This window comes from Trichosurus vulpecula, chromosome 3 (genome assembly GCF_011100635.1).
Source record: "Trichosurus vulpecula isolate mTriVul1 chromosome 3, mTriVul1.pri, whole genome shotgun sequence".
NCBI lineage: Eukaryota > Metazoa > Chordata > Mammalia > Diprotodontia > Phalangeridae > Trichosurus > Trichosurus vulpecula.
The window spans coordinates 165,032,814-165,048,544 of NC_050575.1; the positions used below are offsets into that span (position 1 = coordinate 165,032,814).

Below are 15,731 nucleotides of genomic sequence, written 5' to 3' on the forward strand. Positions count from 1 at the left end.
CCCAGAGATACCATAGCTATTGTTGAGGTATTGGAGATAATCCATGTGGGTCTTCCTTTTAGGGTATCTGGTCATCCTTGCAAGCACAAAGTAGAGAAAAGTCTACCTTATTCTTTTATTTTTTTGTTGGGTTTATGATCTGATTGTATGTCTAGGAGGAGTTTATCATATCACATTTTAGTTGGTCTAACAGTACTCTTGTTAGGGAGAAGGCGGGCAATTACATACTAATGATAGAATTATTGTGTCACTGGGAACATAAGCAACACTGTTTTCCCAAGGCTTTCCAAAGCCCCGTCCATGGAGCTGTTCCTTTTATGTTGGGATGTACTGACTGGGTTACAGAAGAACCAGAACTGAATGAGGTTCAATTGCATCTTAATGTGTCTGGGAATCTTTTATGCAGACAGATACTTCACTTAATATAGTGGTAGATTAAAGTTTTTGTCTACATGCTTATAAAATGGTGGCTTTTGTTTCTTGTCTTTTTTTTAATAGTTGAGAAAGTTCCAAACATATTTATCCCTATGAAATTCCCAGTGTACCACTTGTCTTTGAGCTGTGATAATCTGACACTCTCTGTTTGTATGACGTCCAGTGAATTTGGCCTCATTGCCTTTTTTGATGTTCGCACATTCTCAAATGAGGTAAGGAACTTATCAATTGATCTAGAAATCTTCATTCAGCATGAAAGTATAGTTTCTGGTGTTGAACACTTACTTCTGAAGCACCTGTCTGCAGTCTTGCTTATAGAACAATAGTATTTATCCACTACTGAATCATAGAATCTGAGAGCAGAGAACTAGAAGAGATGGTAGCATCATTGTTTTACACTTGAGACCATGAAACCCTAGAAAGGTAACTTGTCAAAGGTTGCACAATTGGTAGGATCTTTGGACTTAGGTCTGATGCATGCATCTTAGTCTATCCCCATTGCCTCACCAATCCATATGATCTTTGGGAAACATTTTAGTCACCTGCTGCTCACCAGGTATTTTTTGTTTGTCTTTGGTATTGTGAGTTACTTTGAATATGTTGAGCTAAAGGATAATAATTTCAGCACCTTGCCTTAAGATGTGCCATAATAGTCAGAAGATATTTCCCCCGCTGCCTTTAGTTTCTCCATCTATAAAACGAATAGATAAGACAAAACGATCACTAAGAAGCCTTCTGATTCTAAAGTTCTTTAATTCTATGAGAAGGCTAGTCTGTAATTGGGAGGAGCTAGCATAGACTGGTTTTGTCTGAAGGATGTGGTACTTCTCTGCATGTTTTAAAGGCTAAACAGCAGAAACGCCCATTTGCTTATCACAAACTGATGAAAGATGCTGGTGGTGTGGTCGTCGACATGAAGTGGAACCCTACCATCCCCACCATGGCGGCAGTTTGTCTGGCTGATGGTAGTATCGCAGTTCTACAAGTCACAGACACAGTGAAAGTGTCTGCATGCCTTCCACCATCTGTGGCAGTAACATCTGGTAGGTAATAAAAGCTTTGACCCTATAGAGTTATGTGATTCTTTTTAAAAATTAATTTCTAGAAGCAATATGTGATATTAATATCTGAAAAGGGGGATAGTATTCTTCTTGGAAGCAAGAGAGCATAAATAATTTACACTAAGAGTACTTAGTTTTTCTGACAGAAGAAACATCTTCATACTGCTTGCTGGTCCTCTATTGGGATTTAACAATAACTTAATATCTCTTGTTCTAAAATGAATGCACTCTGGTGCATTCTTTTGCTCCTTCTGCAGAAAAGAGTATTAGAAATGATAGTGAGGAAATGAACAATTTTCTGACACTCATGGGACTGCTTAACTGAGAAGGAAAGCCTTAATCCCTCTGGGCAGGTCTCACATAAAAAGCACTCTTAGCCCTCAAATGATTGAGACTAAGACAGTACAATTCAGTTGGATCCTACACATATTCTCATTGTCTTTAACTATATTTAATAAATTCCAAAATAAGCAATTCTGCTCTGAATTGGATAGTAAAGCAACAAGAAGTGGTGATTATGTAAGTTATCTTGTCATCGATCTCAGTTGTTAACCCTGTTTTTGAAAATGCTTAGTAAAATTTTCTTCTTTTCCTCAGTGTGTTGGAGCCCTAAAGGGAAGCAGCTTGCTGTAGGAAAACATAATGGAACTGTTATCCAGTATCTCCCTGTAAGTTTAGTCTGCCTTCTCATAATAATCCTTGTGTGTGTGAAATTTATTTAAGTCACTCACTCTTATCTTTGCTCTCTTGGCCACAGAAGGATGGGTAAAATCAATGTAAGACTTTTGTGTTTGGCATGAATTGCTTTGCTTTTGGGGAGGACCAGTTGGAACTTGGCCTGAGTAGTGTTGATTATTTGATACAAGGCCTTTTGTCTTGCAGACATTGCAGGAGAAAAAAGTAATTCCTTGCCCTCCATTTTATGAAGCAGATCATCCTGTAAGAGGTAAAATACTTTATGTTTAAAGCTGACTGCTTAAAAAAAATTGGAATGACCCTTGATGAGTTGTTTTTAAAGTATATTCACATTAGCCAGGTTTTATCACAAAATTCTCAAAACTATATGCTGTATTTTATCATCTACAGAATCATTGAGTAAATTTTAGATTCTTTTATATTCATGTTATTTCAATTCAACATAGGAAAGCAGTTTTTGATGAATTGCTGTGGGAGACCATTTGTCTTTATATGCATTTTTCCTAGAAATGTCCATTTTTTTTAAGTCCCCAGAAAAATTAATAACTATTTTGGCCTGAATTGGGCTTCTCAGCTTCTGTTAGTTGTACACAGTCAATGGAATCTTCTTTAAGTTTTTAAAACTTAAGAGTTACTTGATTTCATATATTTATATGTTAGTTTTATAGTATCTAGTGGTCAGCATCAACCATGAATAAGTTGTTGCTTCATCTGTTATTTTTAACGATGGATTCATTAAGGTATATCCCTTTTCAGTTCTCGACGTGCTGTGGATTGGTACCTATGTCTTCTCAATAGTGTACGCAGCAGCAGATGGGACCTTGGAAACTTCCCCAGATGTGGTGATGACTGTACTACCTGTATGTATACTAATGTATACGTCCTGCTTTTGGACTTAATAGCATTGATTTAGGTGTCCTTTTAACAAATTATTTTTATTTGAATGTCTTCTCTTTTTCTTTGGAATGTTTTATGTTCTTTTACTTTGGATTCTAAGTAAAGGAGTACCCAGGTACCAGTCATGTGTGTCTCATACCCTTCCCCATCCCCCCAGTATAATTTTTACATTTATTAAATTTTATTTTATTTTTTAAATTTTATTTAATTTATTTAATATATTTAGTTTTCAGCATTGATTTTCACAAGAGTTTGAATTACGAATTTTCTCTCCATTTTTACCCTCCCGCCTACTCCAAGATGGCGTATATTCTGGTTGCCCCGTTCCCCAGTCAGCCCTCCCTTCTGTCACCCCACTCCACTCCTATCCCCCTTTCCCTTCTTCTCTTGTAGGGCAAGATAAATTTCTATGCCCCATTGCCTGTGTTTCTTATTTCCTAGTTGCATGCAAAAACTTTTTTGTTGTTGTTTTTGAACATCTGTTTTTAAAACTTTGAGTTCCAAATTCTGTCCCCTCTTCCCTTCCCACCCACCCTCCCTAAGAAGGCAAGCAATTCAACATAGGCCACATGCGTATCATTATGTAAAATGCTTCCACAATACTCATGTTGTGAAAGATTAACTATGTTTTGCTCTTTCCTAACCTATCCCCTTTTATTGAATTTTCTCCCTTGACCCTGTCCCTTTTCGAAAGTGTTTGTTTTTAAATCCCCCCTCCCTGTCTGCCCTCCCTTCTATCGTCCCCCCCTTTTTATCTTCTTCCTCCTTCTTTCCTGTGGGGTAAGATACCCAATTGAGTGTGTATGTTACTCCTTCCTCAGGTCAGATCTGATGAGAGCAAGATTTACTCATTCCTCATCAACCGCCCCCTCTTCCCTTCCTAGAGAACTGCTTTTTCTTGCCACTTTTATGTGAGATAATTTACCCCATTCTATCTCTCCCTATCTCCCTCTCTCAGTATATTCCTCTCTTATCCCTTAATTTGATTTTATTTTTTAGATATCATCCCTTCATATTCAACTCACCCTGTGTCCTCTGTCTATATATACCTACATATATACATACATAGACACACACATATGTATATATATACATACACATATATATATATACATATTCCTTTCAGCTACTATGATACTGAGGTCTCATGAATCATACACATTATCTTTCCATGTAGGAATGTAAACAAAACAGTTCAACTTCAGTAAGTCCCTTATGATTTCTCTTTCTTGTTTACCTTTTCATACTGCTCTTGAATCTTGTGTTTGAAAGTCATATTTTCTATTCAGCTCTGGTCTTTTCACTGAGAAAGCTTGAAAGTCCTCTATTTTATTGAAAATCCATATTTTGCCTTGGAGCATGATACTCAGTTTTGCTGGGTAGGTGATTCTTGGTTTTAATCCTAGCTCCATTGACCTCCAGAATATCGTATTCCAAGCCCTTTGGTCCCTTAATGTGGAAGCTGCAAGATCTTGTGTTATTCTGATTGTTTTTCCACAATACTCAAATTGTTTCTTTCTGGCTACTTGCAGTATTTTCTCCTTGACCTGGGAGCTCTGGAATTCGGTGACAATATTCCTAGGAGGTTTCTTTTTGGGATCTATTTGAGGAGGCGATCTGTGGATTCTTTCAATTTCTATTTTACCCTCTGGCTCTAGAATATCAGGGCAGTTCTCCTTGATAATTTCTTGAAAGATGATATCTAGGCTCTTTTTTTGATCATGTCTTTCAGGTAGTCCAATAATTTTTAAATTATCTCTCCTGGATCTATTTTCTAGGTCAGTGGTTTTTCCAGTAAGATATTTGACATTGTCTTCCACTTTTTCATTCCTTTGATTCTGTTTGATAATACCTTGATTTCTCATCAAGTCACTAGCTTCCACTTGCTCCAATCTAATTTTTAAGGTACTATTTTCTTCAGTGGTCTTTTGGACCTCCTTTTCCATTTGGCTAATTCTGCCTTTCAAGGCATTCTTCTCCTCATTGGCTTTTTGGAGCTCTTTTGCCTTTTGAGTTAGTCTGTTTTTTAAGGTGTTGTTTTCTTCAATATTTTTTTCAGTATTTTTTTGGGTCTCCTTTAGCAAGTCATTGACTTGTTTTTCATGGTTTTCTTGCATCACTCATTTCTCTTCCCAATTTTTTCTCTACTTCTCTAACTTGCTTTTCCAAATCCTTTTTGAACTCTTCCATGGCCTGAGACCAATTCATGTTTTTCTTGAAGGATTTTGATGTAGGCTCTCTGACTTTGTTGACTTCTTCTGGCTGTATGTTGTGGTCTTCTTTGTCACCAAAGAAAGAATCCAAAGTCTGAGACTGAATCTGAGTCTGTTTTCGCTGCCTGTTCATGTTCCCAGCCAACTTACTTGACCCTTGAGTTTTTCAGCGGGGTATGACTGCTTGTAGAGTAAAGAGTACTTTGTTCCAAGCTTGAGGGGACGCGCCATTGATTTCAGAGCTATTTCTATACAGCTAGCTCTGCCACACCAGCACTCCTCTTTCCCCAAGAACCGCCAACCTGGACCTGACACAAATCTTAAGCAGGCTCTGCACTCCTGCTCTGATCCACCACTTAATCCCTCCCACCAGGTGGGCCTGGGGCCAGAAGCTACTGCAGCTGTAGTTCTGTAGCTGCACCACCCTCGCTGCCCTGGGGCGGTGGCTGAAAGGCGAACTCTTTTCACTCTGTCCCCCACAGCTTTTCCCACTAACCTTCTCTGTTGTATTTGGTGTTTGTGGGTTGAGAAGTCTGGTAACTGCCACAGCTCACTGATTTAGGGCGCTAGGGCCTGTTCCACCCAGCTCCTGGTCTGGTTGGTCCTGCTGCTGCCCATGCTAGGCTCCACTCCCCTCCGTGTGCGATAGACCTCGTCCAGCAACCATCCAGGCTGTCCTAGGCTGGATCCCTGCTTCCCTCTGCTATTTTGTGGGTTCTGCAGTTGTAGAATTTGTTCAGAGCCATTTTTTATAGGCTTTTGGAGGGACCTGGCAGGGAGCTCACGCAAGTCCCTGCTTTCCAGCCGCCATCTTGGCTCCACCCCCCTCCAAATCCAGTATAATTTTTAAAAAGTCAGTTCAGTAAGCATTAAATAAAATTATGTTGAAAATTTACCTCAGGGAGTTTAAACCATGAATCCAAGGAGCAAGCTTGTGTACCTCACTGTGGTTAGTGTTTTATTCATATTGCCCTATTTAAAACTGGTTGGATTAATTTGATTGTAAATTACAATTCTTATATTAATTTAAGAAAGAACCTAACTAAAGTTCTGAGTATTTGCCTTTTATTTTTCACTTGAGCTAATCTAGTAGAAACTAAGTATACTTGGGGCTCAGTAATTATTTGAGAATAAATGAAGAACACTAAGTTGTTTATTCCTAGGGATCTAGATTCTTTGATTTGTCAATTGACCTGTGAAGTCACTGATACTGGCATTCCCTTAAGTGGTACAGATCAAGATTGTCATCCAAGTCTTTTCATTGTGTTCTATTCTTGTCGGTGTCCTACTGTAAATCTTCTCTGGGGGTTACCCAAATACTAAGGATGGAGAGGCCTTTTTCTGGAGGGGGAGAAATAAGCATTTATAGGGGGCCTACTATGTGCCAGGCACCATGCTAAGCACTTTACAAATATGATCTCTTTAGATCTGTTGTGATTGAAATAACAGTGAACTGAGGCAACAGAGTTCCGAGCCCGATCAGTTTATTAGCAGAGCTAGCAGTTGTCAATAAATGGGGTCTGAGTCTCCTCAGTAACCAAGGATGCAGCTGAGAGTCAGGACAGCTCTTTTATAGTTGTACAGAGGAAGCCCAAAATAGGAGGAGGCATCAATCTGGCGTTACAGAGGTGTGTCTCACTTGTCATAGGTCAGTGCCAAGGTTACTAATCACAAGTTACATCAGTTTTTTACAAAGTAGGCTAACATCCTGTGGAAAGTCCAGTGGTTGGCAATATCTGAGAGAGAACAAGGAGCTCGTGGTATACATGTTAACTGATTTCTGATTAGGATGTAGATTAGAATTTTATGGTGGGGAGTCCTGTGGAGGGGAATTTAATGGGTGGAAGGTGGCCATATAGGGAGCTGACAGCTGTAAGCTTAAGGAGTTCAGAGAGAGCTCAAGTTCACATATTAAAGGAGAGTAACTAATATATAGCAGCTTGACCATTAATACATAGTAAATTGATTAAGCCTTAATAAAATAGAGGAGATTATTCATTTTCAATTACACAGATCTTTGGACTCTCCTTGGATACTAATGGAGTATGTAGGCTGTGTATCTATGTTGTTCTTTGGTTATCTCTCTCTCTCGTGTTTCTGGCCCACCTCCTTTTCCACACATACTTCTCTCCAAGAATACCTTTAATGTTGCTTCTCTCACATAGCATACTCTTGCTTACCATGCCCTTTCATTGACTTATGACTTTAATTCTTTTGAGACTGGGATTTCCATACAGTATCACAGTATTGGATGTTAACAAAGTGGATCTTTATTTCAGGTAGAAGCTTGGGATTATTAAAAACACTGCATGGTTTCCCAAAAACAGTTCAGCCTTCTTTCCTCCTTATGTTCAGTTAATTGTCCATTCACAGTGTCTGTCTAAGAAATATACTCTACAGGTTGCCCATCTCGCTACATATCCCAGTCTGGACAACAGGCATTCTTTAAACACCTTTTTTTTTCTGATGTGGGTGGTTAAGCTGACATTTTTTGAGTGATGATAGTTCTTTTTAAGGAGCCTCTTCAGTGTTCCAGGTCTTGATGTCACCAGCACAAAGCAGGATCACCTGAAAGACCTTACTATTTATTTTTTTGTTCAGTCATTTTTCCCAGACATGTCTGATTCATTATGACCCCATCTGAGGTTTTCTTGGCAGAGATACTGGAGTGGTTTGCCATTTCCTTCTCCAGCTCATTTTACAGATGAGGAAACGGAGGCAAATGGGGTTAAAGTGACTTGCCCAGGGTCACACAACTAGGAAGTGTCCGAGACCGGATTTGAACTCAGGAAGATAAGTCTGTACCCCCTAGCTGCCCTTACTATTCATACTATCCATATCATAGATTGATAGCTGAAAGGGACCTTAGAAGTCTGACCCCTTCATTTTATAGATGAGGTTTAAGTTAATTGCTCAGGGTCACATAGCTAGCATCTCATAAGTTAGGATTCATACCCAGGTCTTCCTGTCTTTAAGTCTGCATCTCTATTTACTGCACTGCTGTGCCACTCTCCAATTAGATTCTGCCCCAGACCTCCCTATGACAGTGACAAACACCTCTGATGACCAATCTTCTCATCTTTTGCCTTACTTGGTTTTAATACTTAGAGGACCAAACAAAAATGAAATTATCTCTGTTATTTACATTTCTCAAGCACTTATATTTTTAACATAAAGATGGGAAGATATCTTGGAGTAGAACTATAAAGGTAGTTATTTTAAAAGTTTAATAATGAATGTAGCACTTTTTATTTTCTGTGCTTTTCATTCATTTGTATGACTGTAAAGATGTGGTCTTCCCTAGAATATCTTTCTGAAAACTTTCCTGTTCTTTTCTTATACCTTTATTAAGGATGTTCTCAGTATATGTGTAGAATATTCTTACCAGAAATTTCTGATAGCCTTTATTTAAAGGTAGTGATGAAACTAAAGATTGTGATTTTTAAAAAAAAAGCTTTATTGACACCCTTTGTTTTTATATCGCAGCCATTTCCAAACATATGTCCTTTCTAGTCCCCATGTAAGTATTAAACCCTTCCTTATACTGAAAAAAATAGGCAAAAACAACCAGTAGAGTTGACCACCTTTGATGGTAGGTGTTTCCCCACCTCTTTGCCAAAAGGGAGGAAGGTATATTTTTTCTTCTGTCCTCTGGGACTAAGATTGATCACTATAGTTACTTATAGTTCTTCCTTTCTATGCTCTTTTCATTTATGTTACTGTATTTACTATGTATGTTTTTCTCCTTCTGAATACTTCAGCCTATGTTAGTTTGTGAATCTTCCTATGTTTCTTTGAATTTCCTATATTTGTCCTCTTTAACTATACAGTAATGTTGTCACATTTACATATCACATTTCATTGAGCTATTCTTACCCACTTTAGTTCCATTTTACTGCCTCAAAAAATACTGCTTTTGAATATTTATGTATACATAGAACCTTTCATCTTTTGTTGTATAATTCCATTTTCCACAATGGTTGGGGACTGTGGTTTGTTGGCGTTTTCCCCTCTTGTTGGTATCTTGAGAATCAAATCACTTAGTGCCATCAAAATTGTGTCATCTCCAGGATGGCCTTCCCCTGAGTGTCCTTAGTCTGATCCATCTGTTCTTCCCCTTTTTGTTTTCTTTATTGCTATTTCTGTTTCCTTATGCAGTATGTGGGGAGCTGTGATGTTAGTAGAGTCCACCATCATTGATGGAGAAAAGAGTTGGTTGTAGTAATTATTACAGGTCTTTTTCATTTTTGCTCTGTTGTGCTCCAGTTTCATCTTTAAATGCTTTCAGAATCATTTGGCTTAATTAGCTCTTTTGTTAGGTTTTCTGTAACTTCGTTTTTACCTGAACTGCTTCTTACCGTATTGTGAATGACACTACTCATAATCTTCTCAGTAAGATTTTACACCTGAGTATATATTTTAAACTGCCGCTGCAGTTGGCTGCCATGTCTTTTCACTTGGCAAGGAGACCAGATGTTTGCTGGCTGAGCTAGTTTCTAGATTCTTTTAGTCTCCTTATTGTGGGCATTGATTTACATTGGCTGACTTCCTTAGGAAATGGTGATACCTGTGTCAAAGTCTGTCCTTTTATCCATTTAACCCCTTTTTGACGTCAACAGCTTGTTAAAAATAGCCAGGCTGGAGCTAACTGATTTGCAATCCAAATCTCCCTTTATTCTTTTTTGTCAATGATTTTGGTCTTTGTTCTAATAAGTCAGTGGTCTGACTATATACAGGCAGCTGAATTGGAAATGACTCCTGCATAAGTAAACAATCATTTTCTCTCCATTAAAATAGAATTAGTTTTCATTTTTGTGATATTATTCAGTTTTTGCCATGTCTAATATTTCCAGAATCTCTTCTTGAAGACATAATCTGTAGCCAAGATGCTTCCATATATCTGGGGGCCTTTGGTATCTTTCATTTCTACCTTTCAAACCATTCTAGATTAAGGGTTCTTAACCTTGGGTCCATAAACCTTTTTTTTTTTTTAGGGGTTGTGGGGGGAGGCAATTGAGGTTAAGCGACTTGCCCAGGGTTACACAGCTAGTATGTGTCTGAGGCAGGATTTGAATTCAAGTCCTCCTGCCTGGTGCTCTATCCACTATGCCACTTAGCTGCCCCTTGCAAACTTATTTTAAAAAATATTTTGATAGTTTCAATATAATTGATTCTTTATAAGCCTAAAGTTTTTTTTAATTTTAAAAATTCTGAGAACAGTTCTCTTGGTTACACCAGGCTGCCCAAAGAGTCCCTAATATTTAAAAAAAAGAGTTAAGAACCCTTAGATCAGCTCCTGAACTAGCCTGAACATTTCATGATTTCTTAAAATTTAAATGCATTAATTTGTGTTAATTGGCAACTTATTTCTTGGGACACTGAACAATGTAGATTTGGAGGAAAGGGATATATCAGTTCTTTTTTTTTCTTCTTCCATGTTTATAGAAAAAAGAAGATAAGCACCCAGAGATATTTGTGAATTTCATGGAGCCTTGCTATGGCAGCTGCACTGAAAGACAGCATCATTACTATCTCAATTATATTGAGGAATGGTGAGTCTAGAACCCAGGAAAGAGATTCCTTCTCTCCCAACCAGGTCAGAAATCATATTCTTAGGTTTCTCTTTGGTAATCTTTTTGCAAGTGGGAAAAAGAGAAGCTAAATACTGTGACAGCATCAACTGTTGCTAGACAGAAAGCTATGATAATTCCTACTTCAACCTCCTGTCATCCACAGGTAATATAAACACAATTTGAAAAAAAAATTTTAACTTAGTTCCAGTGGTTGCTTATAGGAAATTGGCATTTGAGGAACATTTTTGAATTCTCCCCCTGAGTACAAATGGAGCTGAAGTTTGAAATTGCACTAAACAGTACTTCTGCTTATATAGCAGAATGAGATAATTAAAGGAGATAATGTTTGTAAAGCACTTATTTAGCACAGTGCCTGGCACATAGTAGGCACTTAATAAATGCTTGTTACCTTCCTCCTCTTACATAACTAATAGGGAATACATATTTAATGATTTTTTGCTCTTTGCAGAGCAGCAGCAGGAGCTGATTTTCCTTGTCTGCCACTTTAAGCTCTTTCCTTATATCAGTCTTTTGAGATAAGTAGTACAAAGATTATCATGCCCATTTTTTACAGATGAGACAGCTAAGGCTCAGAGACATAAATCTTTGCTTGGAATCACACAGAGTTTGTACATGAGAACCAGGCTTTGGACTCCCAATATTTCCTGAATCCAAATCCAGTACTCGTCTATACTCTGTTGTATCTGTGCTTGTTTATAAATGGCTATTACTGTTATTATTTGATACTCATGCAACTTTTTTTGACAAGATATCGTGCTGTTGGCTTTTTTTTTTTTTTTTTTTGCTATATTCTTGATCTAGAAAGTGAAACATTGGCTCTAAAGCCTTTCCTGTTCTACAGCTGTATAGGTCACATGACTTTCTCTTTATTCAATAGAGAAATTAAATTTTCTGTATTGACATAATGATATATTCCTTTACAAGTGTTACTAGTTCAAATCAGATTATAGCCTCTGCCTGTGACATAGTGGCGATCTGGATTTGTTTCTTGAAGGGACCTCGTACTAGCAGCTTCTGCAGCCTCCACAGAAGTCAGCATCCTTGCGCGACAAAATGATCAGGTATCTTATTTTTTAATATAAATGATCTCTGGTGGTTTTCTAAGTAAAATTTCTAGGGGATTAGGCAAGTTAAAATCGAAAGAACAGTTAGTATGTGTAAGTTTGACAGTACTTCATTATTTCATGTCTAGACTATAGTAGCACCTGAATGATATCCTGGAGCTGTAAACAAAATGGGCTATTTGTTGTAGGCCAGGCAGCCTGAAGACACATCCAGGGTATCAGATTTAGTGGTAACCAAACACTCATGCCCTCTAATGATCAGTTATGGATCAGTGGAGTGGACTAGATGACAAAACCATCAGTGAGGCATCTTGTGCCTTTGTGTGAGGTGGGACTGAAAACTAATCTCACCTTATTCACAGTAACTTTTTTCCATTAGCTTTCTTAAACCCATTTCTTCCCATGCATCTGTATATGAAGAGTTGGAATTGGGTGACCTTAGGTCCTTTCCGACTCTTTAAGTCTGTGATCCTCTGACCGTAAGACAGTAGTTAATACTTGATTATGTCTCCCATTGTGGGTGGGGGTGGGAATGACATATGTGATATCAGACAGTGGATAGCTCACATTCGTTATAGTACGTTAACGTTTACCAGTGTTAACTCCTGCGGTCAAAGATTACGAGATCATACAGGCAATTAATGGTAGACAGGCAGGGAAGAGACCTAGCTAGTAGGTGCTCTTTACATTATATTATACTGCCTCCACAAAATGAGCTTTCCTAATTTATTAGAAGGAAGAGAAAGCAAATCTACTTTATCATAATATATTTTCACTATTATCGCAGTTTAAGGAGTAGAAAGTAAATTTCCCAGCCTCCAGATTTCTGAGGCTGCCCTGGGCTTTCCCCATTTTAATGCCAGATTGGATTTAAATGTTAGAATGAATTTGTAGATAAATTAATCCAAGAGAAGTGGTTCTTCACTTATTCCCACATGAATGAGATAAAAGGCAAAACACTGAATAAAATGGCTCCTTTTTTCCTTTCCAGACTAACTGGGAATCCTGGCTTCTAGAAGACTCTAGCCGAGCGGAACTGCCTGTTACCGATAAGAGTGATGATTCCTTGCCTGTGGGTGTTGCTATAGATTATACCAGCCAAGTAGAAATACCCATCAGTAAGTGAGACACTCACCTTTAAACTCAGAAATGCAATTTTTTCAAAAGATTGTTTGTCTTTTTAAGCAACATATCTCCAGAAGTACATATTAACGACAAATACATTTCACTGTCTCTCAGCTGCTTAAACTTATGCATAATTCCCATTTATTTTGGTGGCACACAGTCCCCTAAAACACTTTATACAGGGTTGTTGTTGAGACTGACACAGGAGATTATAACATGACTTAACATTTCTTTCTAAAATACAGTTAAAATCTAGAAGCTTAAATTTGATGTTAATGCCAAGGTAGCTCACTTGAGTTTCATTTCTTGATTATTTTGATTTTTCTTGGTTATCTTTTTAATCATAATGTTTTAGATAGTTTTCTTTGGTGATACCTCATAGATTAGAGCAATCACTTATTGGAATACTCCATTTTAATGTCAAGTTGGATCTGAACTCCTACTACATGTTGCCTGGAAGGGGTCTACCAAAAATGGTTTGACCCACACCTTCCAAACTCTAGCATCAGAAACAAGAGTGGCATGCCTTTCCTCTGAAGCACTTGCCATTTGTCAATCATCAGGTTTCTGTAATAGGTGTTGAGTAATGGAAGGATTGCTGGGGTAATCTTGCTGTAGGTTTTATATCAGTGGTTCTCAAACAGGTAAATCTCATGTCTGCATTATATCTCATACTATTTCCAGTCCATTTCCCACCCCACCACCCCTACCCCATTCCCCCCCCCCCCCCCCCCAAAATAAAAAGGCCTATACTTCATCTCTTAGTCATCAGGCAGCATTCTTTCTTTACCTTCTGTGTGCCTAGCATTATGCTAGGTGCTTTGGTGGCACAGAAATAAAAGATGTTCTTTACTCAAAGAGTTTTGAGTATCCATTCTGGTTGGAGAGATTCAAGTTTGTCCTTCTGGTGCACTCTGGTCTCCCTCCAACATTGCAGCATTTCTTAATCACTGAAAGGGAAAGAATTTCAGGAGAAAATTCAAGAGCTTTCCTCTGAGTCCTTGATTTGTTGCCGGAGACATGGTTCAAGTTCTTGTTTTTGTCACCTATATCAAATCTTTACGACTTCTTTATTGGCAATATGTTCTTTCTCTCTCTTTCCCCCATTCACTAAGACAATTGTGTTTATACTGAAAATGTGCTTTTAACCATATGGATTTGAAAATTGTGGCTTTTCAAGCATAGAGTCCAAATGCTATCAGTCTGGAGCTCTATATACCACCTACTGTGTTGACGCCTGGCCAAATACTGTGAATCAAGAGAAATACTTTTCATCTGCTTCCTAGTGCTCAAGGCTTTGGGAGTGTATCACAGTCAAGCACTATTAAATTCTACAGCATAATCCCCTTATACAAGCCTCAGTCATGCAGGACTGTTTGGTCTGATTAGCTATTTGCACTGACTGGTCCAGAGGAGAAGCTGGTTCATTTGATTACCCTTGAAAAGTCTGAACTGACAAAGTACATGTTTAGGATTCATCTGTGAATGAATGTAAAGTTGTTTGAGGGGGCCTTTCAGTCCCTTGCTTTGCTTTACATATAGACTAATCTATCATTTTTCTGCTAGCAGTTCTGCCTAAAGTTATTCCTGTCCTTTTAATGTTAAATGCTTTGAGGATTCACTCATAGTTTTTTGTACCTTGAGGCATTCTGAACCTACCCTTTGAGCTCTGAGATACATTTTAAAGCTCCGTGCCTTTGGCAGAGTAATGAAATCATCTTCATGTAGGGCACAGCAGCAAGTTGATTATCTAATACAGGGTGGGGAAGCTGGACTTCAAGGCCACATGTGTCCCTTTAGGTCCTCAGGTGTGGCCCTGTGACTGAATTTAAACTTCACAGAATAAATCCCCTTATAGCTGGTGGTTTTCTTTAGATAGTTATAGTATGAAAGTAAAGTTTCAAATCCCAACAGTTTTAAGTATATAATCTCTTTATGGGAAACCTACTGGTCAACTTCTTGTTTCAGCCAGTGTCTCTAGGTTCCCAGATTGACATTGTCTCTCCAAAATCCTTCTCTTTAATAGGTGATGAAAAGACTCTTCCTCCTGCTCCAGTTCTGATGTTGCTTTCAACAGATGGTGTACTTTGTCCATTTTATATGATCAATCAAAATCCTGGCCTCAGGTCTCTGATCAAGACCCCAGAACAACTTACTCTAGAAGGAGAACGACAACCCAAATCAACAGGTACATACCCTCAAATTTCTTTTATAGACAAGAAATTTGTAGTCAGCTTGTTGAATAATTTTTTTTCTCAGAAAGGAAGGAGCCAAGGAAGTACAAATTGTTGTTATTCAGTTAGAGTTTAACACATTTATTAAGTACCTTCTCAGTGCAAGGCACAATGCTTATCCATTATATCACAACTCCCCCTCTTCATATGGGACAGGGGATTCTATACTTTCTTCCCTTCTGAACTCTTGCTTGTTAGTAGAAACTGGAAACTTGCTCAAAAACTTTGTCCTCAATCAAAATTTCCTATAATGGAGAGCCACCTTGAACTTTTGTCAAGGAAGGTTAGTTACTGTGCTGCCTAGAGGAACACATCCTAAGTTAGGCTCAGGCATTGTGCCACAAGCACAGCATCTTAAGTGCTACATATATTTATGTGTTAGAGCTGGATATAGAAGCTCTCAGGTTTGCTA

The 15,731-nt window shown here is 38.2% G+C and overlaps 1 protein-coding gene across 2 annotated transcripts in view; it reads left to right on the forward strand.

The window, feature by feature from the left end:
- Window positions 1–15,731, forward strand: part of NUP214 (nucleoporin 214) — a 105,633-nt gene that overhangs the window by 3,539 nt on the left and 86,363 nt on the right. For both annotated transcript variants that reach the window (XM_036749435.1, XM_036749436.1), the window contains exons 3-11: window positions 499–647; window positions 1,280–1,478; window positions 2,094–2,164; window positions 2,379–2,442; window positions 2,949–3,052; window positions 10,748–10,854; window positions 11,891–11,957; window positions 12,952–13,078; window positions 15,112–15,273. In XM_036749435.1, the coding sequence (XP_036605330.1) occupies window positions 499–647; window positions 1,280–1,478; window positions 2,094–2,164; window positions 2,379–2,442; window positions 2,949–3,052; window positions 10,748–10,854; window positions 11,891–11,957; window positions 12,952–13,078; window positions 15,112–15,273 (1,050 nt within the window). The remainder of the gene's footprint in view (window positions 1–498; window positions 648–1,279; window positions 1,479–2,093; window positions 2,165–2,378; window positions 2,443–2,948; window positions 3,053–10,747; window positions 10,855–11,890; window positions 11,958–12,951; window positions 13,079–15,111; window positions 15,274–15,731) is intronic.